General features: G+C 62.2%; 2 protein-coding genes across 4 annotated transcripts; one reads left to right on the forward strand and one right to left on the reverse strand.

The window, feature by feature from the left end:
• Positions 1-3027: 3027 nt before the first annotated feature.
• Positions 3028-6077, forward strand: NTMT1 (N-terminal Xaa-Pro-Lys N-methyltransferase 1). Of its 2 annotated transcripts, none has more exons than XM_083807141.1 (5): positions 3028-3119; positions 3788-3835; positions 4627-4823; positions 4955-5207; positions 5567-6077. In XM_083807141.1, the coding sequence occupies exons 3-5, from the start codon at positions 4662-4664 to the stop codon at positions 5821-5823; spliced, it is 672 nt and encodes a 223-aa protein (XP_083663267.1). In that variant the 5' UTR covers positions 3028-3119; positions 3788-3835; positions 4627-4661; the 3' UTR covers positions 5824-6077. The 2 variants fall into 2 exon arrangements, with proteins under 2 accessions (XP_083663267.1, XP_083663268.1); XM_083807142.1 differs by having other exon boundaries at positions 3038-3119; positions 4622-4823.
• Positions 6078-6857: 780 nt separating this feature from the next.
• On the reverse strand, positions 6858-11761 carry ASB6 (ankyrin repeat and SOCS box containing 6). Of its 2 annotated transcripts, none has more exons than XM_083807139.1 (7): positions 11678-11761; positions 11055-11266; positions 10495-10676; positions 10309-10415; positions 9843-9951; positions 9649-9735; positions 6858-8924 (listed from the first exon to the last, which is right to left on the reverse strand). In XM_083807139.1, exons 2-7 carry the CDS (start codon positions 11162-11164, stop codon positions 8248-8250), a joined length of 1272 nt encoding a protein of 423 aa, XP_083663265.1. In that variant the 5' UTR covers positions 11165-11266; positions 11678-11761; the 3' UTR covers positions 6858-8247. The 2 variants fall into 2 exon arrangements, with proteins under 2 accessions (XP_083663265.1, XP_083663266.1); XM_083807140.1 differs by lacking the exon at positions 11678-11761 and adding an exon at positions 11573-11627.
• Between the last annotated feature and the right edge of the window lie 4838 nt (positions 11762-16599).

Consider the following 16599-nt stretch of genomic DNA (forward strand, 5'->3'; position numbering starts at 1 on the left):
AGTGTGAACTTGCTAAGTGCTTTGCATATTTTATGCTCACGAGTAACATTTATCAAACAGAAAGTACAATTAATCAAACAGGGAGCGTTTGTAACTCGGAGCAGTTTGCCTTCACCCGCGTCTCTCCCTTTGCACTGCCGCCTCTCCCTCCCCTCTGCCCTGCACCGGCCGTGCACCGGGGCCATGTCACCGTCACCGAGCTGGGACATGCGTGGTGCTCACCACGGCTCGGCCTGGGTGGCTCGCAGGGCACGGCAAGATGTGCTGATCAGACACGCTGCTGCAACCTATGCTCACTCTCTTGCTCGCTTGCTCTTGCTCTCTCCCTCCGCGCTGCACCGGATATACATATTAAAAAGTTTTATATATGTATACATATTTTTGTGTATGCATATATATATATGTATACATATACCCATATACTTATATCTACCTATCTGGTGTGTAAACATATGTGTATGTAGGCATGGTGTATACAGTATGCTGTACATCTACATCTATGTATATGCATGTATGCACAGGTAAATATTTGTATGTATATACATACATAGTACAATTGCTCTATGTATATGTACATACACATGCACACATATACGTGGTATTATACTCATAATGTTATACACACGGTCCATAGAGATAATTTATATATATACACTATATTATCTATTATCCAGTATCTAGTATATAACATATAAAGTAAATAGTATACAACGTATAGCATGTAGTACAAAGTATCTCATATATAGCGTATAATATAAAATATATAGCATATAGTATAAAGTAAATAGTATATAGCATATAGTATATGACAGTATAAAGTAAAATATAGTATATAGTATATAGTATATACCATATAGTGTATAGTGTATAACATATAACATATACTGCATAGCATAGACTACACTTCTCATGTAACAAATGGATTTTATATACTTAGAGCTGCCGGGCACCAGGCAAACGGCAAAGGGACGATGGCCTCTGCCCCCTAGGCGAGCACACGGTGAGGGCAGGGTCACCCAAACCAGCTGCGTTTCAGCTCCAGGGGACACGGGGACAAAGCCCCGGCTGCACTGGGCAGACACCAGCACCGGGGCTGGGAGGGCTCGGAGCTGCCGGGGTTGGTACTGGGGCACCCGCATCGCCACCGGCGTGGGGAGAACCCTCAGCTAATTTATTGTGACCGCCCAGACCGAGCCATGGCACAGCTGAAGGAGCCGGGGGGCGCAGGCATGGGGCAGAGCTTGCAGGGGGTGAGCCCCGCGCCCCCCAAGTTGCTCAGAACACGAGCAGGGCACGCGGAGGGATGCGCCTTGCCGATCACCTGGAACAGCTCGCACAGCCCTGGTCACCTCTCCTCCAAATGCTGGCGCAAAATTAATTAGAATTAATTAATCAGAAAAGGGTAATAAGGGTGATCAAGCACCTGGGGGGGGGGAGGGAGGAGAAAATCCCTGAACGTTGCAGCGAGGGTGATTGCCCTGAGAGGCGGCGAACGAGGGGAGCAGGAGGCAAGCGTGCGAGGGAAGAAACGGGCTGGCGATGGGGTCCGGGGGGTGTTTGCTGGCTGCTCGCGCACGGAGCCACCCAGGGACAGGACTGAAGCCGGGTGGAGGAGAAGTACTCCAGGCAGCAGGGAGCTGTGGAGCCCGCGGCCACGGGGAGGCTGAGCCGAGGCTGGGCACGGAGGCCGCCGGAGCTGCCACATTTTCACTCGGTTTTGCACAACCCGGCTGGGGGCTCGGAGCTGGGTGGCCAGCGCCTTGGGCTGAGGAGGGGATACTTGGGTTTGCTGTGAGATGGGGGGGTTTATTAAAAAAAAAAGCGCTCCGTGCATAGCTTTTTCTTTCTGTTGGGTAAAATCGCAAGGGCCGTTAGCCTGGCACAGCCAGAGCTGGGTGAGAAGGGCAAGCTGCTGCCTTCTGGAGCCTTCCACAGCTCAGAGAGGCGAAGCCCCCGCCGGCCCCATCGCCCCTTCTGTCCTCGGGGGTCTCCATGGCCCTCGGAGGTGTGGGGGCAGCAATTTGGGGGCAATTTCCCATTGTCCAGACCGGGTGCTGGGGCCCTGCAGTGTCCCTGGGGCTTGGGTGCTGTGTCCTGGCCCAGGTGCCTGTGGGCGCCTGGGGATGTTCGGCCCATTTCTGATCCTGCTTTTTGTTTCCGTCTCAATTTTGGGCCATGGTCTGCGTTAATGTGGGAGTAACGGGGGGGTGTCGTGGGTGGGATGGGCACGGAGGCAGGGGGGCAGTGGTGGGGATGGGGTGAGGGGAGGCAAAAACGGGGGGGTTGGGGCATGACTGGGGGGGACAAGAAGGGCTTTGTGGGGAGAGGTGACGGGACGGGGGGCAGGAGGACGGGGGGCAACAGGACAAGGGGTGACAGGACGGGGGGTGAGAGGACGAGGGGTGAGAGGATGAGGGGCAATGGGATGAGGGGTGACAGGACGAGGGGTGACAGGCTGAGGGGTGACAAGATGAGGAGTGGCGGGACGAGGGACAAGGGGGCGAGGGGCGATGGGACAAGGGGTGATGGGCCAGGGGGTGACAGGCTGAGGGCTGACGGGCCGGGGGGGTGACAGGCGGGGGGACTTTAAGTGTTGTGGTGCCACCAGGACGGACTGTGTGTGGGGACAGCAGCGGGGGGCACTGCCACAGGCTGACCGCGGGGCTCTGCCGCCGTGCCGGTGCCGGTGCCGGTGCCTGCCGGGCGCAGCGGCCCCCCCCCGACGGCAGCCCTGTCCCCGCGGGGGTGGGGGGGGGGCGGACACCCGGGCCCGGCCCGGCCACCGGCAGCCGGTGCCCGTCGCAGCCCCGCGCTCCTACAGCGGGACAACAGCGGCACCGCGCGGCCGGGGGGGGGCACGGCGCTCCGGGACGGGACGGCACCGGGCTCACGGTGCCCCCCCCCCCCCCCACACCGTACCCCCCCTCTTGGATCCCCGCTCCCAGCCCCCCCCCCCAATGCTCCCCCCGTACCCCCCCCACTCCGTGCCCCCCCCCCCCCCGGTTGCCCGGTGCCCCCCCCCCGCCGGTAACGGAGGGAAGCCCCGCCCCCCCCGGCGTGTGCCGTCGCGGTGACGTCACGGCGAGCGCCGCCGCCCGGTTGGTGCCCGCGGCCGCCCGGTGAGCGGGGGGGGGAGGGGGGGGGGGTCGGGGCCGCGCGGTGCTTGGGGGGGGGGGGGGGGCACCGGGCGGGAAGGGGAGGGGGCGAGCACCGGGGGACCGGGTACGGGAGGGGAGGGAGGGGGGGCGGGAGGAGCTGCGGCACCGGGACCCCCACACCGGGACCCCCGCATCTCACCGGGACCCCCCCCCCGCACACACCGGGACCACACCGAGCCCGCAGCTCGGGGGGGGGGGGGGGCAGGTTTCCGTTGTAGGCCTCGCTGCCTCACCAGGGCCCCCCCACCCTGTTTATGTGCCCCCCCCCCCAGCACCGGGACCCCCCCAGTACCCCCCAACCGGGGTGGGGGTGGGACACACACACGGGCACCCCCAGCACCGGGGCCCCCCCCAGGCCCCCAGAGGTGAGGGTGGCAGTGCCTGCGCCACCCCCGGTGGGGAAGGGGGGGGGTCCCCAGGCCCGAAACCGGGCCCCTTCCCTAACCCCCCCCCCCAAACGGGGCTGTGGGGCCAGGGGGTGCCCATAGGGTCCCCGTGGGGCTGGGGGGGGGGCTCTCACCTCAGGGCTCTCACCTCCGCCTCCTCGGGCCTGCGCTTGGTTTCACGCCCACCTACAGCACTATTTTGGGGCTAAAAACCTGCTTTTTCTCCCCCCCCCCCCCCCCCAGAGCACAGCGCAGACCGGCTCCGCGCCAAGCTGGCCCCCGAGCACTGAGGTGAGGTCCCCAGGGCCCCCCGACCCGCGCAGAGCCCCCCCACGAGCAGGTTTTGCGTCTGACTTGGGGGGGGCCTGGCAGCGCGCCGACGCCACGAGCCCCGCGTGGCTCCGCGCGAAGGCGCCTGGGGGGGCTGAATTTAGCCTTTGGCCACCTCCAATCTCGCCGCTAGGTCCCCGCGGCGTTAACCGAACCGACGGTGGGGTGAATTATGGGGTGTCTTGGGGGGATTTGCGGCTCGTAGCGCCGATTAGAGCCTGGTTTTGGTATATCGCAAATACCTTAACTCCCGGGCGCGGCCGAGATTTACGGCCCTCGGGTGGGGGCTTTGGGGAGCTTTTGGCAAACTCCCGCTGGAAGCGGAGGCGAGCGGTGGGGCTGCCCCCACCGGTTAGGTGTTGAGCTGTTAACGCTCTTAAGACGGGGAGAGAGGAGGCAGGAGAGGTGAAAAGGGTGGGTCAGCCTTCAAAAAATAAAATTGGGTATTTCGGGGTATGTTGCTGAGCGGGCTTAAGGCATCCCTGCCCGGGAGGGTCTCCAAAAATACCAAGATTGAGGTCCTTGTTCCTGCTCGTCGTTCCTAGAAGTTTTTAGGGTTTGAAGTAGCCCTGTTGGGAGGGAAGGGGGTGTCAGGCACACGTCGGGATGCCCAGAGAGCTGATCCCACAGCTGTGGCACTGCCCTGGGGCTGGTGGTGGTGCTGTCCCGCTGGGGGGCTCACCCAAAGCCCTGCCTGGGTCGGGGGGGGGCTTTGGGCCTGACTTGTGGTTTCTCCCCTCGTGGAAGAGCAGCGAGTCCCCCGCGGGCACGTCCCCCCTCGGCCAGCATGTCGAGCGAGGTGGTGGAGGACGAGTTTGAGTTCTACTCCAAGGCGGAGAAGTACTGGAAGGACGTGCCCGCCACGGTGGACGGCATGCTGGGCGGCTACGGCCACATCTCCAGCATCGACATCAACAGCTCCAGGAAATTCCTGCAGCGGTTCCTGCGGGTGGGTAAAACGGGCAGAGGTGCTCCCAAAGCCCTCTTCTTGTCCCGGCGTGGAGCTGGGCTCTTCCCTCAGAGCTGCTCCTGCGCGGTTGCCTTGCCGGGGAGCTCAGCCCCTCGTGGTTTTCGTTCCAGGACGGCCCCAACAGGACGGGGACGACCCGCGCTCTGGACTGCGGGGCGGGCATCGGCCGCATCACTAAGAGGCTGCTGCTGCCCCTCTTCAAGACGGTGGACATGGTGGACGTGACGGAGGACTTCCTCACCAAGGCCAAGAGCTACCTGGGGGAGGAGGGCAGGCGGGTGCGCAACTACTTCTGCTGCGGCCTCCAGGACTTCAGCCCCGAGCCCAACTCCTACGATGTCATCTGGATCCAGTGGGTCATCGGTGAGGGGCGCTCGGTGGCCTGTCCTCTCCCCGTCCAGCCCCACGGGCACCAGGGGGGGCTTGAGGAGAGTGGGAGGACTGGGGTGGGGCTGGGCTTGGGACCTGCCCCATGGAGGGTGTCACACCGTAGGGTCTTCTCCCCCAAATCCTCAAGACCAGAGCAGGAGGGTGGGTGGGACAGAGCTGGATTGAGCCCACGGGACACAAGTTGGACACCCCCAAGCTTTCCCTTGAAAACAACTCAAAAATGTGACTGCTCTGATCAGGAGGGATCCCAACACAGCCTTCCCTTCTCCTCCCCTCGTCCATCGTGCTGCCCAGGGGGTCTCACACCCGCTAACCCCCGCTCTGCCCCCCAGGACACCTCACCGACAACCACCTCTCCGACTTCCTGAAGCGCTGCCGGGCCGGGCTGCGGCCCAACGGCATCGTGGTCATCAAGGACAACATGGCTCAGGAGGGCGTGATCATGGACGATGTGGACAGCAGCGTCTGCCGGGACCTGGACGTGGTCCGCAAGATCATCCGCCGCGCCGGGCTGCACCTCCTGGCCGAGGAGCGCCAGGAGAACTTCCCCGACGAGATCTACCACGTCTACACCTTCGCCATGAGATGAGGGTGCCCGGCGGCCGGAGGAGGTCTCTCCGGGGCCAGCTCGGAGCAGCACGGGCAAGGACAGCGAGTCCTGCCGGGGCCGGGAGGGGCGAGGACTGTGCCTTCACCGCAGGGGGGTAGCCGGCGGCGAGGGCGTCGCGACTCCCCCTTCTCCAGGGCTGGTGGTGAGGACGGGGCTCTGTCTTCCAAGTTGCTGCTGGTTGTGAAAAAAAAAAAAGAGGTGTTTGCCAAATACACGCTCCTGCTGTCGCGCTTCCACACGTGGGCTTTGTCAGGCGCAGCGCCATTGGTTTGCCGCCACGCTCGGGGGCTCTGCGTGCGGGTGCCTGACACCGCCGAGAGCAAGAAGGGTCCCAAGGTGCTCCCTGCTCGTGCACAGGAGCTTGGTGCGGCTGCGACGGGCCGGACGCCCCCTGCTTGCTCGGGAGTTTGCCCCTTTCCCACTCACGAACTCGCTGCTGCTCACGGAAGTGAGGGTTTAACTCAGCGACAAGCTGGGTAAGGCGAACAGGAGAAACCTCTGCCGTTTCCTTACGGCTTCTGGGGCTCGGAGGCGGGCTTTTAAACCCATCAGCAGGTCTCCCACGTACGCGGCAAAACAGAAGGTAGATGTAATCCTGGCTCCCTCACGTTCTCCAGTGTTCACGTAACGCAGACAAGGCCCTGCCTTACCTCCTGCAACACTTTTACCGGCCCCAGTGACCCCGAGGAGAGATCCAGCGAGCACCGGGTGTTAGCAGGGCACCTGCTCTGAGCTGCCCCCCCGACACCCCACGCTGCTCCCCCCCGGCTTTGAACGCTCCCAGCTCCTCCCCTGCCACATCCAGGGCATTTCTGCCAAGCCTGGCCCCTGGCCTGTGCCTGCCCAACGCTCCACTGCTCACGCTGACCCGGGGTGAGCCCAGGCACAGAACCGCTGCGGCTCGGCCCGTGCAGTTCCTCCCATCCAGCACAGATGCGAGACGAGGAGCAGGCAGGTCCCACGTGGAGCCCCTCGCCACCCCGACCCCCCTGCCGAAGAAATAAGCCCCTTGCTGCTCTTACAAAAGGCCTTGTTTAATTGCTCTTTTCCAATTCCAGACAGCGGGGGGAGGGGGAGGATTTCACATTTTCGTTTTGTTTTTTTTAAACATCAGTTCCTCAAGACGCACAGCCCCGATTCCGCGGGGTGGGAGAAGGTGAAGAACAGGAGCTGCTGCCAGGAGGGCAGGGTGGGGAAACACCCCTGCGGATCCCAGCTCTGCTTGCTGTAAATACCTGCTGACGGGAGATTTCCTTCCTCTTTTGCACCTGTTCTGTGGGAAAGGCTCAGCTCCGCGGCATCTTTTGGTCTTCACAAGGAAGCAGATGCCTAGGAGCTGCCAGACAGCTGTGGCAGGCTGGGACTCGGGACCTTCAGGCACAGTTCCAAAGGTCGGGGCTTCCTGGAGCAGCCTGGCGAGAAAACCCCGAGCTCTGCTGCAGTGTTTTGTTCCTGGGCAGGAGGCGCTGGAGCTCGACGTCCAGCGTGCAGTCAGGCAGGGAAAGGAGCGCGTAACGGGCCAAGGGACAGGGAGGAGCGAGGCACCGAGCATTAGCTGCCCGTTCCTCCTCCTTGCACACACAACACACCAAGGAACAGCCGCTCATCTGCTTGTCTCAGAGCCCAGCGCCTCCAAGACACCTTGGTGGATGTTCCCCTGTGCCGAGAGCATCGAGTGCTCTTGGCAAAAGCTCTGAGGGCGCTCAACAGCCAGGCTGCTGCTGCCAGCCCTGCTTCCCCCCGTCCCCTCCACGCTCCTGTTCTCAGAAGCCCAGGTGAGCAAGGAAAGCACCACATCAAGGCAGGACCCGCCTCCGCCTCAGCTGCCTCCCCCAACAGAGCAGGAGGCACGGAACCGGCTGCCGGCGCCCCCCTGGAGGTCTGGCTGCACTGGGCCTGACCCTCGGTACCTCTCCGTGCTCCTGCTCAGGCAGCAACTCTTCCCTCGGCACCCCGAGGCGCCTCACGGCTCTGCCACTCGTCCAAGGCACTGCTTCGCCCACCCCAAAGCCAGCAGGGCTGGAAGGAGGGGACCTGTGCAGTCACGCTGCGCCGCCGGCCCTCCACCTAACATCCCCGCAAACCTTTCTCTCCAGCGTCCACCTCCCCGATTCCCAGCGGCCCTCTCCACCCCCCCACAGCGTGCCCCGGGAGTACCCCTTGGACTCCTTCTGGTGTAAAATAAACTCAAAAATAAGCACGTTCGTTTCAGGGCCTCCACGGACGCGCGGGCAGCACCGTGCACAGAGAAGCACAGCCCTGAAACACGGCCGAGAGGCCCCCGTGGGCACGGGGAGGGCAGCGCCTCTCGCTGCGGGGAGAACCGGCGCAGGTCGGCCACCTGCTGGCCGGCCACGGGCACCATGACCGCGGAGAGGGGAGCCGGAGAGGCACGAGCCGGGCTCAGAGGTCCTCGTGCCCAACAGCAGCGTGGTCGATGAGGAGGTACCACTTCAGCCTGTCCGGAAGAGGTAGAGCCTTGATTTTAACATCTACTGGCCAAGGCTTAAGGCGCTGCCGGATAAACACCCTGCAGAGATGTTTCAGTGCCTGGGGGGTGTGCTCCAGCTGCTTCAGGGAGCAGAAGAGAGTCCTGATCTTTTCCCCGTGGCACCTGCAGCTGCTGGTGTTGACCTCAAAGTTGCTGGGCAGCCGGACGGCTTGTGAGCTGGCCATCATGAGCTCCAGCAGAGTCTGACCCTTCTGGATGAGGTCTGCGTAGAAGCTGTCATCTTCGGAGACACTGAGGTGAGAGCAGAGGCACTCGAAGACGACCTGGAAGCCCGACCAGCAGGCGGGGCCGTGGAGGCAGCAGTCGTAGGCAGCGCCCGACTCGAGCAGGAAGCGCAGGAGCGGGAAGTGGTGCTTGAAGTTGCTGAGGCAGAGATGGGTGAGGGACTCGGGGGCCGGGCACTCGCTGGGGTTGGCACCGTGGGCCAGCAGCAGCTGGGTGACGCGGAAGCAGAAGCGGTTTGTCACCCGCGCCTCCTCCGCGCTGCTGCACGCCACCTCGCCCAGCAGGAAGATGACGTAGGTGAAGACGGTGTCGCCGTCTTTGGTGGTGGCCCTGACGTCTGCGCCTGGAGGGAGAAGCAGAGAACAGAGCTGGCAACGCAGAGAATACACGGATGGGTTTGTGACAGGCACCACGGGAGGCGCGGACCCCCCGGTATTTTCAGGAGGGAGGAAACCCGGCGCTTAAATGCATCACGCGCCCACCACGCGACAGCTGCACCCACTGGGGAGCTGAAAACGAGAGTAAGCGCACAGCCCTGCTGCTGCTGCTGCCTGGTGGGAAAGGATTTCAAACTAGAGCACCAGTCCCTGCAGAACATCCTGAGCCTCTGGTCTCTGTCGCCCAGCACCAAACCCTCCTCCCTTCTTGCAGGGACGGGCCCAGGAGAACACAGAATTACCACAGAGCCTCCCCGCTGCCTGCCCCAGCAGTGCCACCAGGACAAGCCCATTGCCTCCCCATTGTGAAAAGCCCAGCACGTGCTCCACGAGGAGCCACGCTGCAGGCCGCGATTTCTGAGAAAGACATTTTTCTCTTTATCCTATTCCATTTCCTGCCAGAACCAAGAAGCAGAGAGCACGGTTTCTGTATTTGATACGTTTGCCTGGGAAGCATCCTTTCGAAAAAACGCAGCTAGAGAGACCAGGGCAGCGCTAACCCTGCCTCCGCCAGGCTTTCCTCTTGCTAAATCAGGAACATAAAAGAGCTGGGAGGGCAGCACCCGGTGCTGTACAAAGAATCAGCCTGGCTGGAGGGGTTTTTGTGTGCAGAGGGGAGTTTGTCCTCACCTCCTTCCAGCAGGAGACGGATGCTCTCGGTGTTGTGGATCTGGACGCCGTCGCTGCTGGCCAGGGCGTGCAGCAACGCCGTCTTTCCTGCGGTGGGAGAAGACACTCGGATGAAAACAGAGCTCCACCTAGAAACGCTCACCCCAGAAGCAGCTCCCTGCTCTCTGCAGGAGCACCTGGAGGGGCACACCGACCGTTTTTGTCAGTTGCGTTGACGTCGGCCCCCAGCTGAAGCAGCCTCTGGAGGCACGACAGCCGCTCGGGCTCCTCGCTGGCCAGATCAAGGGGACTGCTCTCATGGATCTGCGCGGGTCGAGAGGAAAAAAACACAAGCATTAACGCCTCTTTGTGAGCTCCTCTTGGAAATCCCTGCTGGGGCTTCATCAGGGCCAACATCAGAGCATAGATTTCACCCCATCCCCCCAGAACCAAGAGCGACAGCCCCTCCACAGCGTCTCTGCGTTCACAGCTGGGTTAAACCAGCCTCCTCCCACCCACCACTCCACAGCAGGGACAGGTTTGTTTGGCCACAGGCAGCAATCAGGAGGCCACCAACAGCAGGTGACGCACCGGGGGGCCCTGGGAGAGGGGAGCAGGGGGGGCTGTCCCCACACAATCCCTCGCAAAGGGTTAGCCATGCCCAGGCAGCCAGGTCCGTACCCGGTCTCTGCGGTTGATGTCCGCCCCGTGGCGCACCAGCAGCTCCACCATGTCCGGCTGGTTGCGGAGCACCGCGATATGCAGCGGGGTGTAGTAGGTAACGGGGTCTGGGGGCAAAAACACGCGGTGTTTTTGGAGAAGGGAGAAGGGAGCAGCCCCGCACAGCCCCCTTCCCACCAGCCGTACCTTCAAAGCTGAGGTCGGCGCCGAACTCCAGGAGGATTTCTGCGGCGGCGACGAGCCCCAGCTCGGTGACCTTCAGCAGGGCATAGCTCACGCCTTCCTGGTAGAACGGGGAGTGGGTCTCCCTCTCCAAAACTCGCCTCACAGCCGAGAGCTGGCTCCTGTCGCTGCCCAGGCAGGCAGGGCTGGGGACGCACAGAGAGAGAGAAAATTACTCAGGTGAATGTCATGCATTTCAGATGGGTTTGCAGAGGTCAAAGCAGCACCAGAGAGAAAGAAAAAGCCCCAGTCTCTCCTCTTGTCCTGCTATGGGGTTAAGCAGCAGCACGGGGGGGGCACAGCTGAACCCCAGTGCAGCTTTTATTGACACAGGCAGGCTCCTGGGGAGCGCACACAGCCCTGTGCCTGCTCCGCTCCAACCCCACGCTCCCAAAGGTCCCCGGGACCGGCAGCTCCCCGGGACAGGGCTTGTTCCCAGCGCCAACGCTGCAGGCTGAGCTCCGGCTGCCCCCTCCTGAGCACCGGGCAGGCACCAAGCTCCGCTTCCAGCCCCATCCCGTTACCTCTCAAGCGCGCTCTGCCTCGCGTCCTGCAGCGCCAGCAGCCCCAAGATCTCGTCCACCAGGGGCTGGTACTCGAAGATGATCCTGCGGAAGCCGTGCAGGAAGGGCATGGTGCTCCCGCCCAGGGGCCCCCCGCATGGCAGTGCCGCCTTGTCCCACGCAGGACCGCGGCGGGCAGACGCCGGCAGGGCCCGAATTCCACAGGATCGCCCCTATTTTAAAACGAACGCGGCTTTTGAGCAATTCGGCAGTTAAAAAAATAAATAAATAAAAAGCCTCCTGACGTACTTGTAAAAGGCCACAAAGGGCAGCGCAGAGCCCCCCCCACCCACTGCCCTTATCTCCTGCGGGCAGAGCGGGGCAGAGCCGGGCCCCACCCGCACAGGGCAGGGCCCCACACAGAGGGCCGGGCCCCACAGCCCCCAGGCCCCGAAGTACCGGGGCCCTGCAGGCCCCTCACCGGCAGGGCGAGCCCCCAGACCCCCCCAAACCCCGGGGCGGCGCCCGGGAGCCAGCACCGAGACGGCCCCAGAGGCTCCCAACCGCCCCCTGAGGCCCGCTGGGGTCCCACAAGGCCCCGAAGGCCCCGGGGGGGGTGTCCCGGTGCCGCAGCCCCCCCCCACCTGCCCGCCGCCGCCGCCGCCCGGAGCGGAAGCGGAAGCCGGCGGCTGGGCCCGGAGGGGGCGTGGCCTCTGGGGGCGTGGCCTCACGGGAGAGGGCGTGGATTGGGTGGGGGCTAAAGGGGGCGTGGTTAAATGGGCGATGCTAAAGGGGGCGTGGCTAAAGGGGGCGTGGTTAAAGTGGGCGTGGTTAAAGGGGGCGTGGTTAAAGGGGGCGTGGTTAAAGGGGGCGTGGTTAAAGGGGGCGTGGTTAAAGGGGGCGTGGTCTCTCTCGCGCGGCCGCCAGGGGGCAGCAGAGTCCGGGAGCGGGCGCGGGGCGGGGGCGCGCGCGGCAGGTGGGGGGGGGGGGGAAGGAGAGCGGCGGCGGGGGCGGGCGCGGAGGGGGGGGGGGGGGTGCGCGCGCCCGGGAACGCCCAGCCGGGCACGCACACGGCCCACCGAAGGTGCACGCGCGCACAGTGCACGTGCACACCACCGCACAGCCAGCCATGCGCGCGCACACGGTGCACACGCAGCCCCCAGCCGTGCACGCGCCCAGTGCACGCTCACCCCTGCGCATGCACGTGGGGTACACGCGCACCCCGTGCACACCCATGCACACTCATCCCCCCCCACACACACACACACTCACCCCGTGCACACCCATCCACGCACACGCACACCCACCAGGTGCCCGCCCCAGGTGTGCACCAGCCGCGTGCAGACCCCTGGAGCCCCCCCCCAACACCCACACTTGTGCACGTGAGGGCACGGCCGCAGCCCGGCGTGCCCCCAGGCGCTCACACTCAGGCCGTGCACACCCACACCCACACCCACACACGTGCCCGATGGCAACACACACACCCCCGCAGGCAGTGTGGCCGTGCAGCCCCCTGCCCAACCACCTCTCTCCGCCACGGAGCACCCAAGGGTGCGGGTGCCCCCCCTGCCACTATTATTATTATTATTATTATTATTATTATTATTATTATTATTATTATTATTATTACTATTATTACTATTATTATTCCGGTGGAATTCCCAGATGCATGGAGCTCCGGAGAGCCGGCACTAACCGAAGCCGCCTCGGATTTCCTATTTACTTTTGTTTTATTTTGCTTTATTTTGGGGGTTTGTTTTATTCTGGTGGAGCGCTTCCAGACTGCGGCGTGAGGCAGAGGGGGCAAGGAGGCCACGCTGCCTGGGCGCTTTTCTGCTGCCCCCAGCCCCAAAACCCTCTGTGGTCCCCCAAAACCCTCCGTGGACCCCCAAACCCTCCATGCGATGGCCATCGTCACCATCCCCGTGCGCACAGCACCTCTGGGGACCGTGCGGGTCCAACCTCCCCCGGGGGAAATTTCCCCATTTTGGGGGGAATTCACCCCAAGGAGGGGCCGGGACAGGAGGGTGATGCCGGTGAGCAGGACGCGAGGGGGACCCCGACCCCAAAGACCCCCCCGGGTCACCACGGACGTCGTGCCGGTGCCCGGCCGGGATCAGAGCGCCGGGATCAGCCCCCTGCCTCCCCAGCGCCTTGGCGGGGCGGCCGGGGAAGAATGCGAGCTGGCGATCCATCAGGGAGACAGAGCAGCGGCGAGCCGAAGAAAGAGGGGCATTTTAGGAGGAAAGCCAGGGAAATTTGATCATTAAGAAATCCTCCTGGCTGTCTGGGGGAATTTAATTAAATTGCTGGAAAGGGCTGTGAGCACATCTGGATCCAATATGTGCAGCTTTGATTTTTTTCTTTCTTTCTTTCTTTCTTTTTTTTTTTTTTTTTTTTTTTAGTTCAGTCTTTTCCCATCTCGCCGTTGAAGGGGGGGGGGATTGTGGGGGGGGGGGGAATAAAAGGGAAATAGCAGAGCCACGGAGTATTGGTTCATCTGGGACTGGGATTCCTGGCAGGGAAAGAAAGAGAGAGAGAGAAAGAATGAGCAAAAAGAAAGAGAGAGAAACGGGGGGGAATGGGGAATGGGGGAGAAAAACCTTTACCACGGGCCGCGGGGGGGCACGATGCCACCAAGGACAAGGAGCTGGGGGGGCGCGGGGGGAGCTGGGAGAGCCGGGGGGGCAAGGAAGAGGCGAGGACCCAGCGTGGGGCATGAGGCACCCTTGGGGGCTGGCAGGGACGGAGGCAGAGCTGGGAGCTGCTCGTGGGCGGTGAAAGCCCTGCGGTGCCCGGGGGGGGTGCCCACATTTTGGGGGGCAAAACGAGCACAGTTCTCAGCCCCTGATGCCACCCCCCCCCTGTGGCTCAGCTGGCCCCGAGCTGCTCCGTCCTCGTGGGTCAACGGGGCCCTTCCGCGGGCAGCATCCCTGTCACTGCGAGGTTTAGGGTGCTGGTGTGGGGATGGCTGACCCCATCCCCTGGGGGGGGGCACAGAGGTGCCATCCTGGGGCCGTCCCAGCCCAATTTTGGGGAGCAGGTTGGCACGGAGCAGGGCACAACGGTGCCACCCACCCCGGAGCCCTCACCGCGTCCTGGCCAGGCACCGTCAGCCCCCCGCCTCCATCCCATGCATCCTCCTTGTTACGGGGCAGAGGAGCAGCTCCATAACCAGAAGCCTTCCTCCCCTGGGGATGTGGGCACCCCAGCCCAGTTTCTTTGCAGAATAACATATAAAGGGCAAGATTTGGGGAATATCAAGGAGAACGAGCATCTCGGTACCGACGGGAGCCCCGAGTGCACCGCGCAGCACCGGTGCCCGCGGCGCTCTCACCCAGCACGGCACAGCCACGGGAGGTGGCTCAGGAGCACCAGGAATCCCCTAGAAGGACACAAATGGAGATGAACCCAAATTGTCCTTTTTTTTTTTTTTTTTTAAGGCACCCTAAGGCAGGCTGAGCTCCCCCCGCAGCTCCGGTGCCGCTTTGGTCCCCGCAGCTCCGCTCGGTGTCGGAGCGCTCGCCCCGCTCGGGTTTAGGCAAAGCAAACGTGCTTGGCTCCGTTTCCCCCAAACATGCTTTGCTCAGCACGGCTGAGAGCCACCTTGCCAGCTCTGAGGTCCAGTTTTAATCACTTAAAATGCATTTTTCAAAAAAAAAAAAAAAAAGAGAGAGAGAGAAGATCTCGCACGAGAGGCTTGGGGAACGACAGGAGAGCGGGTTTCAGACAAATGGGTCTAGCTTTAGATGCCTCGTGTGGCTGGCGGAGTTAAAAAAAAAAAAGATGCTTAAAAAAAAAAAAAGGCAAATCCTAGAGCTAAAAAGGAAATTGCATTAATACAGATTGTTTTATTTAAAAAAAGCAAACCCTGACCTCTACTTCAAAAAAGTCATTAGACATTCTCCTTCTGAAAGGCCGACAGGGGATATTACTGAAAGGCCAGTTAATTTCTCAATGACTTACTGTTCTTGCTCTGCTCATGGAAATGTGTAAAGAGTCGGAGGGTAATTTAAGGCACCCTGCAGAAAGGTGTGTAAATCTTTGCATGTCTAAAGAAACTTTACCAGACCGCTAGGATTGGGAAAAAGAAAATGCTTGCCCTCTTTTTTTTTTTTTTTTTCACTTTCCTTTGGAACTCCGATCCCCTTTGATCATAAAAAAGGTCGTATTTCACCCAAAAAAATATCGGCAATCACAGGGCCCGAGGAAGTGCGAACCCGAGGGGGTTTCGCCGACGATTATTCCCCCCCCATTTAATTATTTAATGCCAGGGGCTGAGCGAAAGGCGTCTCCCCTGGAAAAGCCAGACGCTTCCAGAACGAGCTCTGGCCCTGAGCGAGGAGGCAGGGGGGCAGTGCCCGGGGCTGCCCCCTCCCACCCCAACAAACCCCAAGCCCCCCAGCCCCCAGAATAACCCCCCAAAACCCCGACGGAGCGGGGCGCGTCGCCACCAGGACACCGAGCCATCCGCAGGGGCCAGGCTGTCCCTCCCCGTCCTGGGGACAGCATGTCCTCGAAGTCACCGCGGGGAATAAAAGTGGAATAACGTGGATATCGGGCCAAGGAGGGGCTGTGCTGGCTCCTTGCACGGCCCCAGCACGTGGCACATCGCCCCCCAAGGCACGGAGCTGCCCGGAGGGCCGACGGCGACGCGTGCCACCCGTGTGCCCCGTGCCGTGCCGGGTGGCATGGCAGAACCGGTGTGACACCACCCCCGGGTTTACACGGCCAGGGGGAGGATGGGGAATCCGGAGCTGACTCCAGCCTGTAAAGCAACCCCAGGGCCAGCAGATCGGGCCAGGAGGGCCAGTAAAACAGCCCCCAAAAAGCAGGAGGGGGGGGCGGGGAGGCCGGGCTGGCTCGTTTTTGCACACTGCGGGAGCCCCCCCGCGGACTCGGAGAGCCAAAATCTTGCCTTCAGCTACACCCCTTCCAATCTGCGCAGCTCTGGGAAGCTGCTTCCCCGTCAGGGAGATCAGATTTGGCAGCGCTGGCTCGCTTCGAAATCCACACGCCTCCGACTTGAAGGGGAGAGGGAGCGCAAGGAAAAAGCTTGCGACAAATGTTAAAATAACTCGGCCAGGGGCTCGCCTCCCCGGGACGCTGCTGGGAGGGCTGCTTGGGAGCTCAGAGCCGGGCTCCAGCACCCGAGCTCGCCCCATTTCGCCTCGAAGCCCCCCGTGCACCCAGCACCGTCCGCGTGCGCCCGCAGCCCCCCGGCTGCCTATCGCCCCCCAGCCCCCCCAGCTCTGCCCCCTTCTCTCCCATCGCCTCCTCCGTCTACACACGCACACATATACCCCTAGCGGGATCGGATTTTTTAAAGGGGGGAAAAACTCCTTTTTCCTCTCCCGGCGGCTGGTTTTCATTAGGGAGGTTTCTTTCGAAGCCCCAAGGGAAGCAGCCTATGAGTTTTTAACTGTGGTGCAGGACGTAATTATCTCATTAAGGCGAGAGAGCCAGGCTTTTCCCAGGAGAGGTGACCTTGCTCCGGGGTTGTTGGGGCTTGGGGGGGTGGGGAGGGGGGGCTGGAGGTGGATGGGGGGGGGGTGCCGTGTCCCCC

This window comes from Anser anser (assembly GCF_964211835.1).
Source record: "Anser anser genome assembly, chromosome: 21".
NCBI classification, from domain to species: domain Eukaryota; kingdom Metazoa; phylum Chordata; class Aves; order Anseriformes; family Anatidae; genus Anser; species Anser anser.

Excerpts from the sequence above, each read along its gene's own strand:
- NTMT1 (XM_083807141.1), top strand. The coding sequence starts at position 4,662 with ATGTCGAGCGAGGTGGTGGAGGACGAGTTTGAGTTCTACTCCAAGGCG. Across the intron at positions 4,824-4,954 it reads TCCTGCAGCGGTTCCTGCGG|GACGGCCCCAACAGGACGGG; the intron begins GTGGGTAAAACG and ends TTTTCGTTCCAG. Across the intron at positions 5,208-5,566 it reads CTGGATCCAGTGGGTCATCG|GACACCTCACCGACAACCAC; the intron begins GTGAGGGGCGCT and ends TCTGCCCCCCAG.
- ASB6 (XM_083807139.1), bottom strand. The coding sequence starts at position 11,164 with ATGCCCTTCCTGCACGGCTTCCGCAGGATCATCTTCGAGTACCAGCCC. Across the intron at positions 10,677-11,054 it reads AGGCAGAGCGCGCTTGAGAG|CCCTGCCTGCCTGGGCAGCG; the intron begins GTAACGGGATGG and ends GTGCGTCCCCAG. Across the intron at positions 8,925-9,648 it reads CCGTCTCCTGCTGGAAGGAG|GCGCAGACGTCAGGGCCACC; the intron begins GTGAGGACAAAC and ends TTCTCCCTCCAG.